General features: G+C 37.1%; 4 protein-coding genes across 11 annotated transcripts; 2 read left to right on the top strand and 2 right to left on the bottom strand.

The window, feature by feature from the left end:
* The first annotated feature begins 1,623 nt into the window (after nt 1-1,623).
* Nucleotides 1,624-3,272, top strand: LOC137711233 (ATP synthase gamma chain, chloroplastic-like). Its single transcript, XM_068450458.2, has one exon. The coding sequence runs from the start codon at nt 1,949-1,951 to the stop codon at nt 3,059-3,061; it is 1,113 nt and encodes a 370-aa protein (XP_068306559.2). The 5' UTR covers nt 1,624-1,948; the 3' UTR covers nt 3,062-3,272.
* Nucleotides 3,273-4,561: 1,289 nt separating this feature from the next.
* LOC137709857 (Late embryogenesis abundant (LEA) hydroxyproline-rich glycoprotein family) lies at nt 4,562-5,571 on the bottom strand. The gene has a single exon (XM_068448838.2). The coding sequence runs from the start codon at nt 5,531-5,533 to the stop codon at nt 4,706-4,708; it is 828 nt and encodes a 275-aa protein (XP_068304939.2). The 5' UTR covers nt 5,534-5,571; the 3' UTR covers nt 4,562-4,705.
* Nucleotides 5,572-6,835: 1,264 nt separating this feature from the next.
* On the bottom strand, nt 6,836-10,221 carry LOC137710652 (alcohol dehydrogenase-like 6). 8 transcript variants are annotated; one of them, XM_088695236.1, is made up of 11 exons: nt 9,940-10,204; nt 9,680-9,816; nt 9,564-9,601; nt 9,323-9,426; nt 9,098-9,169; nt 8,744-8,826; nt 8,557-8,632; nt 8,415-8,476; nt 8,103-8,198; nt 7,817-8,026; nt 6,836-7,260 (listed from the first exon to the last, which is right to left on the bottom strand). In XM_088695236.1, the coding sequence occupies exons 1-11, from the start codon at nt 10,013-10,015 to the stop codon at nt 7,144-7,146; spliced, it is 1,071 nt and encodes a 356-aa protein (XP_088551362.1). In that variant the 5' UTR covers nt 10,016-10,204; the 3' UTR covers nt 6,836-7,143. The 8 variants fall into 8 exon arrangements, with proteins under 8 accessions (XP_088551362.1, XP_088551364.1, XP_068305838.2 ...); XM_088695238.1 differs by having other exon boundaries at nt 7,817-7,978; XM_068449737.2 differs by having other exon boundaries at nt 9,680-9,819; nt 9,940-10,159.
* Nucleotides 10,222-11,034: 813 nt separating this feature from the next.
* LOC137711163 (UPF0426 protein At1g28150, chloroplastic) lies at nt 11,035-12,604 on the top strand. Its single transcript, XM_068450370.2, has 3 exons — nt 11,035-11,215; nt 11,310-11,477; nt 12,297-12,604. Exons 1-3 carry the CDS (start codon nt 11,177-11,179, stop codon nt 12,474-12,476), a joined length of 387 nt encoding a protein of 128 aa, XP_068306471.2. The 5' UTR covers nt 11,035-11,176; the 3' UTR covers nt 12,477-12,604.
* Nucleotides 12,605-16,077: the final 3,473 nt, after the last annotated feature.

Below are 16,077 nucleotides of genomic sequence, written 5' to 3'. Positions count from 1 at the left end.
AAAAGTTGAAATTTTAGTGTGAATTTTATCATGGTTGATAACGGCTTATAAATACCCCACCCCGAAAACAATGTTTTGTCCGACCAACCATGGTTGACCCTTAAGATTGAAACGAAACCCTAATAAGAGTCCTATAAATGACCATCCCAACACCAATGATTCGTACGAGTAAAAATGGTTGACCCATGAGATTAAAACTAAACCTAACCCCTATATATACCATACCCCCGACACCTATGGTTCGTACAACAAATCATACCTGACACATGAGATTAAAACTAAACCTTACCCCTGACACAATTGTTTGTACGGGCAACAAAGGTTGACCTGTGAGATTAAACTAAACCCTACCTCATATTGATAGCAGCTTATAAAGGCTCTATCCTGGTACTAATGCTTCATGTGAGCAACAGTGGTTGACCCGTGTGCCCGAGCCAGCAACGTTTTGTATGGGTCGACCCATCTCGTTTTTTGTGCACATGGCCCGTCTCGTTTTCTGTGCGTCGCATTGTTCGTTTTGTATGCCACATTTTTTTTGTGTGCCAAGCCCGCCTTATATTGCATGTGCAGAGCCTACCTCATCTCTGCGAGTGGAATACTCCTCGTTTTTCGTGCGACTGGTTTTGCCTTGTTCTACGTGCATGAAGTTCGTGCTACGAGCCCGGCTTGTTTTGTGTACCACAAGCTCGTCTCGTTTTCTATGAGCAGAGCCCAACTCGTTTTGTGTGTACAAAACCCGCCTCGTTTTCCATGCACAAAGCTCTCCTCGTTTCCATACGCCTTGGTTCGCCTTGTTTTGCATGCTCAGAGTCCACCTCATTTTGTGTGCCCGAAGCATGTCCTCATTTTTGTGAACAGAGCTTGCCTCATTTTTGCACTCACGAGCAGGACTTAAGGGAGATATTTTTCTTGGGAGTTAATGGAAATGTTGCAAGACCTTTGGATGTGATCCTAACGTTTATTAGGACTCGAAACTATATTTTTATTGATTTTTAAAATTGAAAAATAGAAAAAGTAATATAAACTAGTGGTGGGTCTCTCAAAAAGATTTGTAGGTGTCAAAATCTTGAGAATTAATTTTTAAACATGTAGTATGCGTAGAATAACTCAAATTTTAGGTTATGAATCTAGTAAATTCTCAAAATTCATTGGAAAACATGAGTCTTATGTATTTAATTGAGATTTTGAGAGATTTTAATTCTTTTAATGAATCTAAGGATATTCAATCAGGAATTTTAGAGATTATCTGAAATTCAATGTGTATTCAATCATGATTTTAAGATTAATTATTAAAATTGGATGTATTCAATTAGAGTTTGATTTTAAAGAGTTTGAAAAAGTAAAGGGATTTGAGAGAATTTGAGAGATTTTGTAATATATTTTAAACATCCACAAATCTCTTCTATAAAAAACAATTTGAGAAAATTGAACCAAAATTTTAAATGAAATTAAAATCTCTCAGATTCTCAGTACACACTTGTAAACAATAGAGTATGATTCTTTACCCTCCTAATCTCTATACTCTTCCATCCCCTCATATTTGAACGATTACGATTAAAGCACGTCAATATTTTGTATTAATTTTTTATATAGAGATAATAAAACAAAAAGTAATGCGTAGAATCCTACACCCCTATACCCTAAACAATGATCTAGTTCTGGAATCAAACGGTTCTATACTGCTCCGTTGTGTTGGGGTTCAATGATTACCTCGCCGGAGAATCCAACACATATGCTTGGCTCCAGAGTCCATCTCAAGCCAACCCCAATCAAATTGACTTCTATTACACAAATCTCAGGAGTAAATTTCCACCAACAAAAAAGTTGTTGCAAAGATACAATTCCCCAAGAAATTTTCAATCTTGATGCTTTCATAAAGCTTCAATCCAATTAGGTTTTTGCAGAGATTTGAATTTGTTCAATCTCGGCAAAACTAGAACCAGAACCAATGGCTGTGTCCAATTCAATCCTGTGGGTCTCTGCAAAAGCCCCAATTTCTAACATATTTCTCCAAAACCCTAAACACCTTTTGCCCCAAATCTCACCCCAACCTCTCCGTTTTCAATCTTCAGCAATCCACTGCGGTCTGCGTGAGCTCCGGGTCCGAATTGATTCCATAAAAAATACCCAGAAAATCACCGAAGCCATGAAGCTCGTGGCGGCTGCCAGGGTTCGGAGGGCCCAGGAAGCAGTCATCAATGGCCGACCCTTTGCTGAGACGCTTGTGGAGGTCCTGTACGACATAAATGAGCGGCTTCAGTGTGAAGACATTGATGTCCCTCTCACAAATGTTAGGCCTGTGAAGAAAGTTGCCATTGTTGTGATCACCGCTGATCGAGGCCTCTGCGGCGGCTTCAACAACTTGGTGGTAAAAAAGGCTGAGGCCCGAATCACGGAATTGAAGAAACTTGGGTTAGATATCACTCTGATCAGTGTTGGAAAAAAGGGTAACTCGTATTTTATGCGTAGGCCTGAGATTTGTGTTGATAAGTTTATTGAAGGTGGCTTATTTGCAACAACAAAAGAGGCTCAGGTCATTGCTGATGATGTTTTTTCGCTGTTTGTGAGCGAAGAGGTTGATAAAGTTGAACTTGTGTACAATAAATTTGTGTCGTTGGTGAAATCTGAGCCGGTTATTCATACATTGCTTCCATTGTCTTCGAAGGGAGAGGTTGTTGATGTGAATGGGAATAGTGTTGATGCAATTGAGGATGAGTTCTTTAGGCTGACAACTAAGGAAGGTAAACTGAGTGTGGAGAGGGAGAGTGTGAAGATAAAGAGGGAAGGGCTTTTGCCGGTTATGGAATTTGAACAAGACCCTGTTCAGATCCTTGATGCCATGATGCCTCTCTACTTGAACAGTCAGATTTTGAGGGCATTGCAGGAATCAACAGCAAGTGAACTCGCGGCGAGAATGAATGCTATGAGCAATGCCACTGACAATGCAGTTGACTTGACGAAGACTCTTTCAAATGTTTACAATCGGCAACGGCAAGCAAAGATTACAGGGGAGATATTGGAGATTGTTGCTGGAGCCGAAGCACTAAAGGAGTTTGAGTAATCTCAGGATCTTCCTCTCCTTGTTCTTCGTTCCTTTTTGTGTCATATTGTTCATGATGAAAGTTTTGTGATCGAATTCATTAGGCAATTTTCTAGGCGAAAAGCATCAGAATAGCAATATTGTTTCTAAATTGTAATGATGATCGGAGCGGTCACATTGACAACGAGATTAATAACATGGAGGAATATATCTCATTCTTGTTCTATCCTAACAGTATTGTGCAGTTTCTTCCATGCAGCGACTCTTTCGCTTTCCTGTTCAAATGATTAAGAGTGCATTGCTAGTTATTGAATTCATCCTATTCTTACAAAAGCACAGAAAGTAAGACAAAAGCATATCCTGTTATTTGTGATTTGGAGTTCTTGTCGGGATTGGAGCTTCGTATGTGAAGCCGATATTTTCATCTCCTACTGCTCTGACTAAACTTGCTCAATTGATTGTGTCCATAGGTCAGAAACGTGGAGTTACAGATGATATCACCTAGCAAAAATTACAAAATCATGTATTATTGAAATCTAGTTCTTTCGTAGATGTTTCAGTTTCTTTCCTTGTTTGCATAATCGTAGTTAGAAAGATTGTTTCGAGACACTGATGGGAATTTCTATCGAACTTTATCTTTCTTGGGAAAGAAAGAACTCATCATTTGGAAAGTAATTTCTCACTTCCTAGGGAAGAAACTAGAGAAATTATGGTTCCTATTGGCTCAACACTGTTGATTGTGACCCTGCCATATATTTGGTACTGAAAGAGTTGTCTTTTTTTTTCGGGGAAATAATATAAATTCATATGCAGCTTTTTAGAATATACGACCTTGACAAAAATCAAGATCTTCTCCACCTAATATAAAGAAAAATGCTAGGGGAATCATGTTTTAGACTATATTTTGTACATCACATGATGTGGCGGTTGATGATTGAATTTTTATTTAATAATTTAAAAAAATTCAACTATTGAGCGCCACATTATATAGTCTACAAAACGTAGTTCTAGTAAATGGTCTCTCTAAATCACGCATAATAACGATTAGTGAGTAATATAAACATATAATTTCAAGATAAAGTTGCTAATCTTTTTCCTGGTAGATGCGAACTCTTGTTATCTTTTTGCTTTTACACTATCCTGCTTCACTGATTGAAAATTTCCAAAATTACAATAGAAAAAAATGGCCTAGAATAAGGTTGGATGTTTACTTATCTGAAATGAGGCTATAAATTATTCTCATCCTTTATTTTCTCTGCGTCTATCAACACTTAACAGAACAAACTGATCCTGCAGGTCAGTTGAAGTTCTGATTGTGTGATACACTCAGTTCTTGGATCTTTGTAGTTATATATTTATAACTATTGTAGGATACATGATATGACGTAGATGACACTCTATGTAGCTCTGTATACCATTTTATATAAAATCTCTTATATCTTTAGCATCACGTGTTGTGATTTTGTCTTTGTGCGAGCTCAATTGCTATGTTTTTTTTTGTCACAACTCAAAATTGCTATGTTTACATCAAGAGTAAAAGGCAACTGCATTGATTGAAATACATATGGAAAGAAAGAACGGAATAAGAGAAAGTGCAACAGACAAAAAACAAATAAATAAACAGCTCCCATATCCTCGAAATTGTAGATTTATTGCCAGATTAATTCAAAGTTTCATTCTAAATCTACAATTATTAGCTTTAATGCTAATCAAATTGTTAGCACTTAAACTATCCACCACCAGCAAGCATTCCCCCAAGATGGTCACCTTCCTGAGCTTCAATTTTCCAAGTTTAATTGCCACTGGTGCGTTAACCTTAAGAACCAAGGGGATGCGTCCGGTTTGTTGTTGCTGTTGCAGTGCATTCATCAAAGTGCTTCCGTATTGCGTTTGGCCTGTCAAGTCCACATTGAGTAGTGTTTTGTTCTGATGACCTTGGTAAAACTTCGGTAGCATCCCTTGACAAAGCCTCGTGTTTGTATACCACACGCTCAACCGGCCACCTTTCTCATAGTAAATCCCGATCTTCTTGTTTGGGTTATTGGCTGTTATCTTGACGTCGAATTTAGCATATAAGGTCATGTCCAAATTGAGCGTTAAGTCGCTGATCTTCAAGCTATCAACCGAGTAATTAGGAAGTTTAGGGTGGAAGATAAGATAAAGTATGCCAGCGGTGGCTCCTATTATTATCAATACAAGGAGAAGGATGCCCATTGTCCACCACATGCATCTGCAGCATGTACATGAGCTTCTCTTTTTTGGTGGGTTTGCTTGGATTACCGGATTAATGGTACGTCCTACTACTGGTAATTGTAAAGGAGTAGAGAGATTATTCGTCTGAAGCAGCTTTATTTTCTCTGTCGCTTTCTCTGTACTCGATGATGATGAACCGTGTCCATGCAGTGGCACCACCGGAGGCACAGGCGGCAGTGCTGTTGGTTGTGCCTCCACATCTCCAGCAGGATGAACTCTAACTCTCTGGTGATCAGACATCTCTATTATTAACTTTCCAAACAAAATGCCACCGAGGATACAACTCTTCATGTCTACGCTTCCGGTCCATGTATATAAATAAGTGTGGGTTTCCTAATATTTGCGTATGGTCCTCCAGCCTTTCCTAAAAATAATTCCTACGACTTTTTGGGGAGAAAAAATGTCTGATCACAGATCACCCTCCTCACCTACTCACAATGACAACATATCACAATTTAGCGCCAACGTGTATAATGTATGTGTGGTGGTTCAGCTAATCAAAGTTAACAAGCATTCAAATAAGAATAATTCCTTGGTTGGTTGCCTTCATTCCTTGTCTGTTACAAATTCAAGGGTGTAGTAGTTAATTTGGTTGTTGAAAGTCAGCGCAACGGTATCGCGGATATAAGGACTGACAAGTGTCAAATTTCACAAGAAAAAATGCACTCTATTACTATTCTGGAATTCATCCAGAAAATAGAGAAAACTATGAATTAGATTGATAATAATATGAAATAATCTGATTACACAGAAATAAAATACTAATTGATAAAACAAAAAATTAAAAAAAAATAAGAAGAGAGAAGAAAGTTTCACATTATGTCGAATTCCTTCTATTTACAAAACCTAGTTTTCTCCTCGAATATCTAAACATAGCAAATTCAATTGCATAAAACCATAATAACTTTGTACATCCAACTTCATCCAATCTTTATGAATAATATTCAATCCAGTTACTTACAAAGCACCAAAAAAATTGAGATTGTGTGGTTTCGAAAATTAGGATCCCCTCCTTGCGTGAACCCTTTTTCATATGAAATTTGAGATTTTTTTTTAATTGAATTGCTTCGTAGAATTATTGTGTTTCGGTGTAACAAAAATTATTTAAATTGATAGTTTAATTTAACATAAAATTAATATGAGGGCTCATATAAAAAAGGACCTCACAAATTCATAAAATGAAAATTTTAGGAAGCAATTCTGGGCATTTACATAGGCATCAAACCTAATTCTACTATTAGTACTAGTAAATCTAGTAAATAAAGGAAACATAAAAGAAATTTCTAATAAGCTAGGAAAAGGAAACTAAATTCTCCCCTTTGATCGATTCCTATCTTGTTCTACATCATCTATCAACGCAGGCAGACTTCACATATGTATATATTATTCAACTTTGTGTCTTTTCTTGAACTACAAGATCAATTCATTGATTGCCAGACAACAAATCAAAGAATCTCCAATCCGATTCTCGAGCATGAACACTGTAATTAGCGAGTAATACGGTTGGTGGATTAAGTTTTGTCTCAACTCTTACACCCAAGATAATAAATAAATAATGTCTTTATGTCACACCAATTGGATACATGCATATTGATTGTGTTCTTTATGTCTGTAAATATTGCAGCAGTGAACAGTTTACAATAATTTTTAACCAGCTGGGGGAGGAAGGAATTACAGTTACAGTTACTCGAGTTAGCCTTCCAACTTCCGAGGGAAGGGACAATAATCCTCCACGAGTAGATAAAATTTGATCGCAACAACCATCGAGAATCAAATCTCGCATGTAGGACGTAGCAAGGCAATTTGTGCTCTTGTTCTACCAAGGACCAAGGTGACAAAACAAGGGAAAACTAGTTTTCCATGTGGATGACACAACGCAAACACTTGCCTTCTAGCATGAGATTGAAAGCTTTGTTCACATCTTCAAATGGCAGGTTATGTGATATGTATTCATCAACTTGGATTTCCTGCATTTTCAAGTTAACAAAACATATATTTCAAATCATTAGGCTCTGTGTATTTTTTGTTGATTCATAATTCTTCAAGCAAAAGCTTTTTCATAGCCAGAGGAATCAGGACTGCCGATCGGTCATGACAAACAGGACAAGAAGGAAAAAGCTGATAAGAAAAGAGAACTAATATAATATTACTGCACATGACATGATGTAGTTCTGAAACTTGCAAAATTAGCACAGAAAAAAAAGGCCAAACCGGAAGGCTTCAATATTATTATCTATTTGCTAATATAAAAGGATATATTTTCATGATCATCCTTGAATCATTGAGACATTAGATATTTATCAAACTAAGACATGCTAAAGTGTTAACAAGAGCTCTATTGGTTAGGCATGCCCTGTCGCATTTTCTGGTAACTACCAAAATGCTAGGACCAAAGACGGTCTGTAGATTACCCAACTACATGAGGACAAAATGAATTCTACCATAATGAAAGGTAAAAGGACACTTCATATTAGATGATATTCTTTCTTGAAGCTTCAGTGGAATTTTAGTCAGTTCAATTACCTTTTTCGTGTACATTTCTACTAAGGAAGGGAGATCAGATTTAGGTTTCCATCCTCCAAATAGCGATCCCTTCAATGTTCTTCCAGTAAGAAATGCTCCATAATGAGCTGTTATTTCGGGCTTCACTTTTGGCACACCAAGTGTAACTGTCAAACCCCATCCCTTCAAGCAAACGCCAAATAAAAAAGAGGCCAAGTGGAATGAATAGAACTTCATCAATTTATACACAAAATTAATGAGATATGCTTGAAAAAGAAAAGGAAACCATGACATATAAGAAACTTACATCACAACATGCCTGCAATGCAGTAGTTACCATGCCAGTGTCACCTATACATTCAAATGAGTAATCTGCTCCTCCGCCTGTCAAATGCTTAATAACCTGAAAGAAAGTTAGCTCACATTCAAGTTTCAAGCCAAATGAAATGCAAGTTGATCCACTATCGTTCCTTACTGTAGAATTCCAATCACCCAATTCAATCTACCACCAAGTTCCAACCATCTGTCACGCTGACTATTTAATTATTATTAATGTATTACTTTGATAATAAGTTTAAATTGAGGGAGGGGGATCCATCTATGGTTTAGTCAGAATTACCTGTTGAATAGGTTCTTTGCTGTCATTTGGGTTGATAAATTCTGTAATTCCAAAAGCTTTGGCTGTATACCAGTAAGAGCATCATTATTTAACATATAACTCCAGAGTCAGTTAGAAGAAAACATATCTGTCCAAATATTACCATTTTCACCCTTTTCAGGATTAGTATCAACACCAATTATTTGAGATGCTCCCCTAAGGTTTGCACCCTGTGCAACCTATCACACAAGAAACAATTATGGTTTGAATAAATTGAATTACATGCTGCATTGCTGCTCCTGTCATTTTTGTAAGGCCTACTGTAACAGTAAAGGCAAAGCTGTACTTACGGAAAGGCCTACTGTCCCAAGACCGAATATCACCACACTTGATCCATCAGATATATCAGCAACATTCCAAGCTGCACCCAAGCCTGAAAATTTGTATCCATACATAACACATATGAGAAATATTTTTCCTTGACCAAGAATTGTCATGACCATTACACATACAGCTACATAGACGTACACGTAGGGGCATGTAAGGGCTATCATAAACTGAAATTGCATTCCTCTACTAAACCTTCAACCCTCAAAGCTATATATGTGTATATATATAAAGTGTGTGTGTGTGCATATATCGTGTGTGTGTTTGTGTGTGTGTGTGTGATCTCATGGCAACATCAGCATGACTTGAAACTCTACCTGCAGCTACTCCACAACTGAGAAGGCATACTTTCTCCAGAGGCACAAGTGAGCTGATTTTGACAGCACATCCTGAGTGCACCACAGTATATTCACTAAAACTTGAAACTGCACAATAATGGTAAACGGGTTCCCCAGTGGCATTTATAGAGAAGCGTGTCCTCTGATCGCAGTGCATTAATCCTCTCCTTTCGAGCCCCAGGAGTTGACAAATGTTGGTTTTACCTGATTCACATTGCCTGCATTTCCCGCATTCTCCAATGAACACTGTTAGCACATGGTCCCCTTGAGTAAATTCAGTCACCCCCTCGCCAACACTCTCGACAATCCTGCAATAATATTGCTATTGGTTAGGTTAGTACCTAATATCACCATATTCATATCATACAGCAACAACAACAACAACAACAACAACAATAATAATAATATATAAGTAGATGAAAAGGAAAATAGAGAAATAACTTACCCTGTTGCTTCGTGACCAAATATCCGAGGAAAGATAGTCTGCAATTAAAATAACAGAGCTTACATAACTGCGAGCAGTCAATAAAAATTTGAAGAATAAGAAAGAAGAAGAAATACCTGAGACTCCCAGGCAGAGAGGTCGCTGCGACAGAGAGAGGTGCATACAACTTTGATCCTTATCTCCATTGGCTGAGGTGGACTCACATTCACTTGCTCTATCACCAAAGGCTGTCCAGCTCCCCATGCCACCGCGGCTGCTTTTACATTTTCATTTGGATTTGGATTTGGATTTTCACAAAACATAAAAACACATGAGTAAGTATTTTCGTATTTGATTTTGATTTTAGTGTAGAAATTAACAAACATATAACACATACCTTTGCAGGTGATGACATCGACATCATGGACACGGGGTTGTGGTTGTTCTATGGAAGTGGAAGAAGGCAAAGACATCTGCTCAACTCACAACTTTTTTTTCAATCGTTAATCAAAAAGAAGCAAGCGGAGACGAGGTTGAAGGAGTCGGCAGTTGAAGTTGAGCACTTCCCTGGGGTTGTTGGGGTGGGGGTAGGGGTGGTTGGTAAAGGATCTCCTCACCTAACGGTTGCATTATTTTATGGGTGGTCTTTCACCACACACCCACACCTATGTTATTTCCCTTTTCTTTTTAGGAAAATTGGAGTATTAATTGGTTTTTGAATTTTACCTAAATTGCTACTTTAGTTCATCAACTAAAAATTATATGAGTTTCACAATTACTAGACAAAATCTACTTCTATTAAACTTTTACTTAACAATTGTGATGTAAAAATCAACTTCAATATGTGTGCTTCCTACATATAGAAATCAAACTCATGAGAACCAGTGTGAAAATGAACAAGAATTTGTTTCATACAACTAATATTGTGGAAGAAGGAATCAAAATGACCTCGAAGGTACAAGTGAACCCCTATTGAATTGCAAGCCCTTGCAAATAGAGAATAACATAGGTGGTTAAAATAAAATATTTGTAGACAAATGGGCTTGTGCATCCCCTTTGTGGTAGGGTCAGCAATTAGAACGGATCAAACCGGGAGCTAAAGTTGGGCTGGTACATCCATCTTTAAATGGTCCTGCATGGTTTGGTGGAGAAAGGAAACAAATTCCAAAATTCATTAGGACTTATAAAACCAGGACCTCTCACTTAAGAGAATAGAAAAATTACTAGACTGTAATGTACTTGCGTATTTACATTACGGTAACTTGGCAGGGTAATTGTGCACAAACATGTGTCCTCTTTGGATCTATGTATCATAATTTATTAAATTTATGTATTCGGACCGTTGAAATTTGATCCAACGGTTACAAATAGAATGCCACTTTAAAAGTTATAATAATTTTAATCGTTAGATCAAATTTCAACTATCTGAATGCATAGATTTGATGGATTATGATACATGGATCCGAAGAGGACCCATGTCCATTGTGCACAACCCCCGAGTTTTGTATGAAGCGAAACGGCCTTAAAATAGAGAGTCTGAGAGAGAGAGAGAGGGGCAAACATCTACCGGTGGGGAATACGAACCAGAACCATCAAACACGAGAAGAGAGCACCGGGAGTTCAAGTTAGTCAACATGTCTGTGTTTATTGTGAATTCTCCTTCGTGTGCACTGGTGAGCGAATAATCCGACGGCCCGAACTTTTCTTTTTCCTATTCTTACTCATCTGCTAATCAATTTTGATGAGTAATTGACAATTGGGTAACAGTGGAAATCGAAGAAGCCTGGCCCTGGGTTTATTAAACCACCGACATCACCGAAGCAGCAGGTTCCCAGAAGCAGCAGCCGCAGAAAATTGTGTTTGGGGAACGGCAATGGGATTAAGGCGTTTTTCTTCAATCCCAACGAAGAACCCATCCTCAGAGAAGCGCTTAAGGTACTTGTTTCACCTACTACTACGCCCATTTTTTCAATAATTCATAGATTACCCATGCGTAATTTGGTTGAATGATGTTTGGAATCTATGTGTTGTTGATTTATCTGATACTTTGGATCTTGGTCTACGCGTTTGTATGGTTTTCTTTTATTTGCTGATTTTTCCTATAATTTTGTGAGGATGTTTTAGGGTTTCCGAGAGGTTCGATTTTTGCCAACTGATTCTTGCATTTTCATAATACCGAATCTACTATGAGCCTTCTGGGCCTCAAGATTTCATTCTTATTATTTGCTTTGCTCAATCGATTCTTGTTTTTTCCTTTACGTTATTGCTCAATAAAAATTAAATTTAAAAGAAAAAAAACCCGTTGAACCCACCTTTGATATGTTATTGTACAGCTAAAGTTGCTCTTCTATATTCCTAGCCTCATCCTTGTGAAAATTTTGAATCACTTCATGTCTCTTTTTGAAAGACGATTTCCTCTTTCATTGCACCATCTCATGTGACCACTTATGAAATCACTGCATTATATTTTGCCTGGTCCGTTTTTGGATTGTATCAGTATCTTCTAAAAGCAAGATCGCATGCTACTTCAATGTTTGCTTTGGTAAAACAAAAAGTAACTCTTTGATCAGTTTCTTATGACATATGAGTCACTAATTGACCGTATCTCTCATCAGTTCGGCCTTCTATGCTTCTATTGTGTTTTCTATGGTATGTGCGAGTAGATAGAGGATTTCCCATGAGAATGCACATTGTTTTGTATGTAAATGGTACAATATTAGTACCATGATTTTCTCTGCTTATCTCATCATGTAGGAGCCAGTTGCCTTCATGGGAGGGATGTTCGCTGGTCTTTTAAGGCTTGATTTGAATGAAGATCCACTCAAGGATTGGGTTTCAAGGACTGTGGAAGCCACTGGAATCACCGAGGAAGAAATTGTTGCTGACGGGTTAAAACCAGCGGGAGAAGCCCCGCTACAGATTGAGATTGAATAACATTTCATACTAGGTACACTTGGCTCCCCTGTTTTGTAATCATGACCCATTGAAATGAGTTATACTGGCAACTCACCTCATATACTTCTTTGACACAATGAATCAGACTGCCTGCGGATTCATTGCAAGTATTATTCTTATGTGCTTATAGTTTCACGATGACTGCATTTGGAAGAGATAAGATAAAGACCTGTTTACCGAAGTGGTAAATGGTTTACTTCAAAATTGCAATTTGCATCAGCATAACTTAATCTCTGCTGGACTCGGGTTTCAGATTTGGATCCTAAAACTCGATTTATTAGTTCGATGGGTTTTAGTTGTGAGTTTTGAACTTCAAACATTTTTTTTTTTTTGTTTAACTTCTAAACATTTTTTAAACAAACGATATTATCTATATTAGGGGGAGGGGGGTAGGCTGAGTCTCATAATGGGCTACCAATAATGTAGTTCAAATTTGCGTTTGGTGAGAATCGAACCTGAGACTTCTCACTTACATGTGAGAAGGAATACTACTAGGCCGTAGTATTAAGTGGCTAAACTTCCAAACATTTAGTTACTAGGGATATTAGCTTGATTTGAAAACTTAAGGGACCATCGAATATCAAGAGTCCTAATTAATCAACCTTTTAATACATTCATGATACGTCTCATTCTAAACGAGTAAGCATGCACCGTAGTGGTTTGATTCAATATTTGATATAGAGGATTTGTACTAGTGAAATTGGCCAAACTAATTAAAAAAATGAATTCTTGTTGCCAATTTGATCGGAACCCAATACCCTTAAAATTGTTAAAATAGTAAATTGTAGTTATGGTCCCTCGACTTTAACTCAATTGGAGCAATGATCCCTCAACTAAAATCCCATTACGAATGGTCCCTCAACTCATCAAAACGTGTAGATATGGTTATTTTCATTAATTCCGTTAAAATTTCCGTCAAAATGAGTCACGTGTCAAGCACGTGAGACTAAATCAAGGGGTAAATATGGAAAATCAAATAAGAAAAATTGTATTAATGGTCTCTCAACTCTAACGTAATTGGAGTAATGGTCATTCCAACATAACTCATTTTGACAGAATTATGACGGAGTTGATGAAAAAGATCATAGTTACACGTTTTGATGAGTTGAGGGACCAATGATAATAGATTTTTAGTTGAGGGATCATTGCTACAATTTACTCTTGTTAAAATGGTCATTTTATCATTTGAAATGACAAAGTTACCCATGATATATAAGACACTTTATACGTTGGGAAAAATACCTAAAAATAGGACACTTTCTTAATCTTGGGACAGAAATATGATTTTTTGAATATGCACATGGTGTGCACAACAATCGGACAAAAATATGATTTTTCCTACACCTTGAAATTACCAAATTCATGTAAATGAGTTATTTCCTCTCATCTTCTGATTTCTCTCTCTATCTACTCTCTCTCTCTCTCCCCCTCTATCCGTCTCTCTCTAAAATTGATATTTATTGGATGTTCCTATATTAGTGAAAGATAATGGAAAATCCAGTTTAAAGATTTGATTTATTTGGAGATCGTTTGTGTTTGCTGATTGGCCCTTTTGGGAAATAAACACATTTATGTGCTTGCAGTTGCATATTGGGGATTTCTTACTCAAATCATCATCTTTTTCCCCAAATTTGAAAACCCAATTGAAAGATTTGATTTATTTGGAGATTGTTTGTGTATGCTGATTGGCCCTTAGGAAATGAACACATTTATGTGCTTGCAGTTGCAGATTGGGGATTTCTTCCTCAAATCATCATCTTCTTCCCCAAATTCGAAATCCCATTCAAAACCCATCGGGTCAAAACCAATCTGCAGTCCAAAAAGTTTCAAATGTTGAAGAAAATCCATTATGAAAAACTAAAAGCACCATTTTTCTGTTGCAATCTCTCTCTTTCTCCTCCGCCAATGAACACCTTCTCCCTTTAAGTTCGAAGAAAATCCCAAATTTGTTATATGTATCAATATGTGCAATGACGTCGGTTTTGTTGTGGACGTGCATCGTGCAATTAACGGCGTTGGAGGATATGTAAGGGCCTATATTCCGAAAATCCCTTAGAGATCTGTAGTTTACAAATCTTTGACTTGAACCTAGATTTCGGAAATCCCATTAAAAGTCATCTATTTGGAGTGACATGCACATGACATAGATCTGAGCCAACCTAAAAACTCAGAGCTCACAACTATCTCTTCGAAATTAGAAAAATAACATCATCACCTGTGACGTCTCCACCATATACACTATATGCACCCCACATGCACATCATATGTACAATACATGAACATCATATGCACATAACTGGAGGTCGAGCAACGAGCTGCTTTTCACATTAATAAGAAACTTTAACGACAATCTATTGGTATAGTAGATACAATTAAAATATAATTGTTACGTATACAAAGTTACAATGGCAGTTTGAAAAAGTCTTGTTATGTATATCAAACTACCGCTTAACAATGCACTTGGAAAATATGACACTCATTGTCATAATTTCATAGACACGCATGACCCTTAACATCCTCTAAGCTTTTTCTTGATTTTATTTTTCGCCGAGGCCAACTAGGTTGTGGTCCTACTTGCTAAATTCGGGGGCCCAATATACGTGCATTATAACTAGTGAACATTCCCGCTTCTCATATTGAGTTGTAGCCACCCACACCATATGCACACCACATGCACATTATGGAAAAATTTTCACAAATTTCTGCATTTGAACACTTCAACCAGAAATTGTTCCATCCCAGTTATGTAGCATGTGAAAAAGTAAAGTTTATGTCACAACCCATAGGCCCCAACATGAAACACAAACCCTAATTAACTTCTAAGTATTAATTCATCTTACAAACAACCCATTTATTCCATAAATCATTGATGTAGAAACTTGAAACTAAACACCCTACCTTACTATGCCTACCGAAGCTTCAATTGCTGGAAAAAATGGAACTTTCCAGCCAAAACAGAAAATATGGTACAAAACTGAGCTCACTCCTCTCATCTCTTTCTCTCACATCCCTTTGTTCAGAATCAGAGGTATGAGGTCAACCCAAAACCCAACTCACTCTTCTCACCTCTCTTTGGACTTCCATCTCTTTAAAATCAGAGCTCAGAGATTTGAGCTCAACCCATAAACCCAGAGCTCTCACCACATCCCTCTCTTCCAAAATGAGAAAAGTTATGCAATGGGCTGATGAATTTTAGTATTTATATGTGGGTGTTTTAGTAATTTCAATTTTGTGTATGGCTTGTGCATCGCCGGTTTGTGCTATTTCTATCCAAGATTAAAAAATGTCCTATTTTTGGGTATTTCCCAAATTTATTTGAACGTATAATATATTTCTGCACCCATATTACTATTAGTTAAACTATCAATATATCTTTAAATCAAATTTACTACCTAAATTACCCTCACAAACTCAATTTAATATATAAATTTATCATTACACCCATTTAGAAAATAAAAACCCCAAATCAGTGCAACTCATTCATAGTGTAAAGAGAGCAATTTCTCTCACATATTTATCTTGTGCTTAATCATTCTTTTGCTGATTTTGCTCTATCCCATAGGTGTTTTAATTAATCCTT

Source organism: Pyrus communis, chromosome 6 (assembly GCF_041283825.1).
Source record: "Pyrus communis isolate YQ-2024b chromosome 6, ASM4128382v1, whole genome shotgun sequence".
Classification (NCBI taxonomy): Eukaryota; Viridiplantae; Streptophyta; class Magnoliopsida; order Rosales; family Rosaceae; genus Pyrus; species Pyrus communis.
The sequence above is the reverse complement of the archived record's forward strand: the minus strand, read 5'-3'. Positions and strand labels throughout refer to the sequence as shown.

Coding starts and splice junctions, on each gene's coding strand:
- LOC137711163 (XM_068450370.2), top strand. CDS start 11,177: ATGTCTGTGTTTATTGTGAATTCTCCTTCGTGTGCACTG. Junction 11,216..11,309: donor ATTCTCCTTCGTGTGCACTG/GTGAGCGAATAA, acceptor ATTGGGTAACAG/TGGAAATCGAAGAAGCCTGG. Junction 11,478..12,296: donor TCCTCAGAGAAGCGCTTAAG/GTACTTGTTTCA, acceptor CTCATCATGTAG/GAGCCAGTTGCCTTCATGGG.
- LOC137711233 (XM_068450458.2), top strand. CDS start 1,949: ATGGCTGTGTCCAATTCAATCCTGTGGGTCTCTGCAAAAGCCCCAATT.
- LOC137709857 (XM_068448838.2), bottom strand. CDS start 5,533: ATGTCTGATCACCAGAGAGTTAGAGTTCATCCTGCTGGAGATGTGGAG.
- LOC137710652 (XM_068449733.2), bottom strand. CDS start 10,015: ATGTCTTTGCCTTCTTCCACTTCCATAGAACAACCACAACCCCGTGTC. Junction 8,633..8,743: donor TTGGGACAGTAGGCCTTTCC/GTAAGTACAGCT, acceptor CTTGTGTGATAG/GTTGCACAGGGTGCAAACCT. Junction 8,027..8,102: donor CATTGCAGGCATGTTGTGAT/GTAAGTTTCTTA, acceptor AAATTGATGAAG/TTCTATTCATTCCACTTGGC.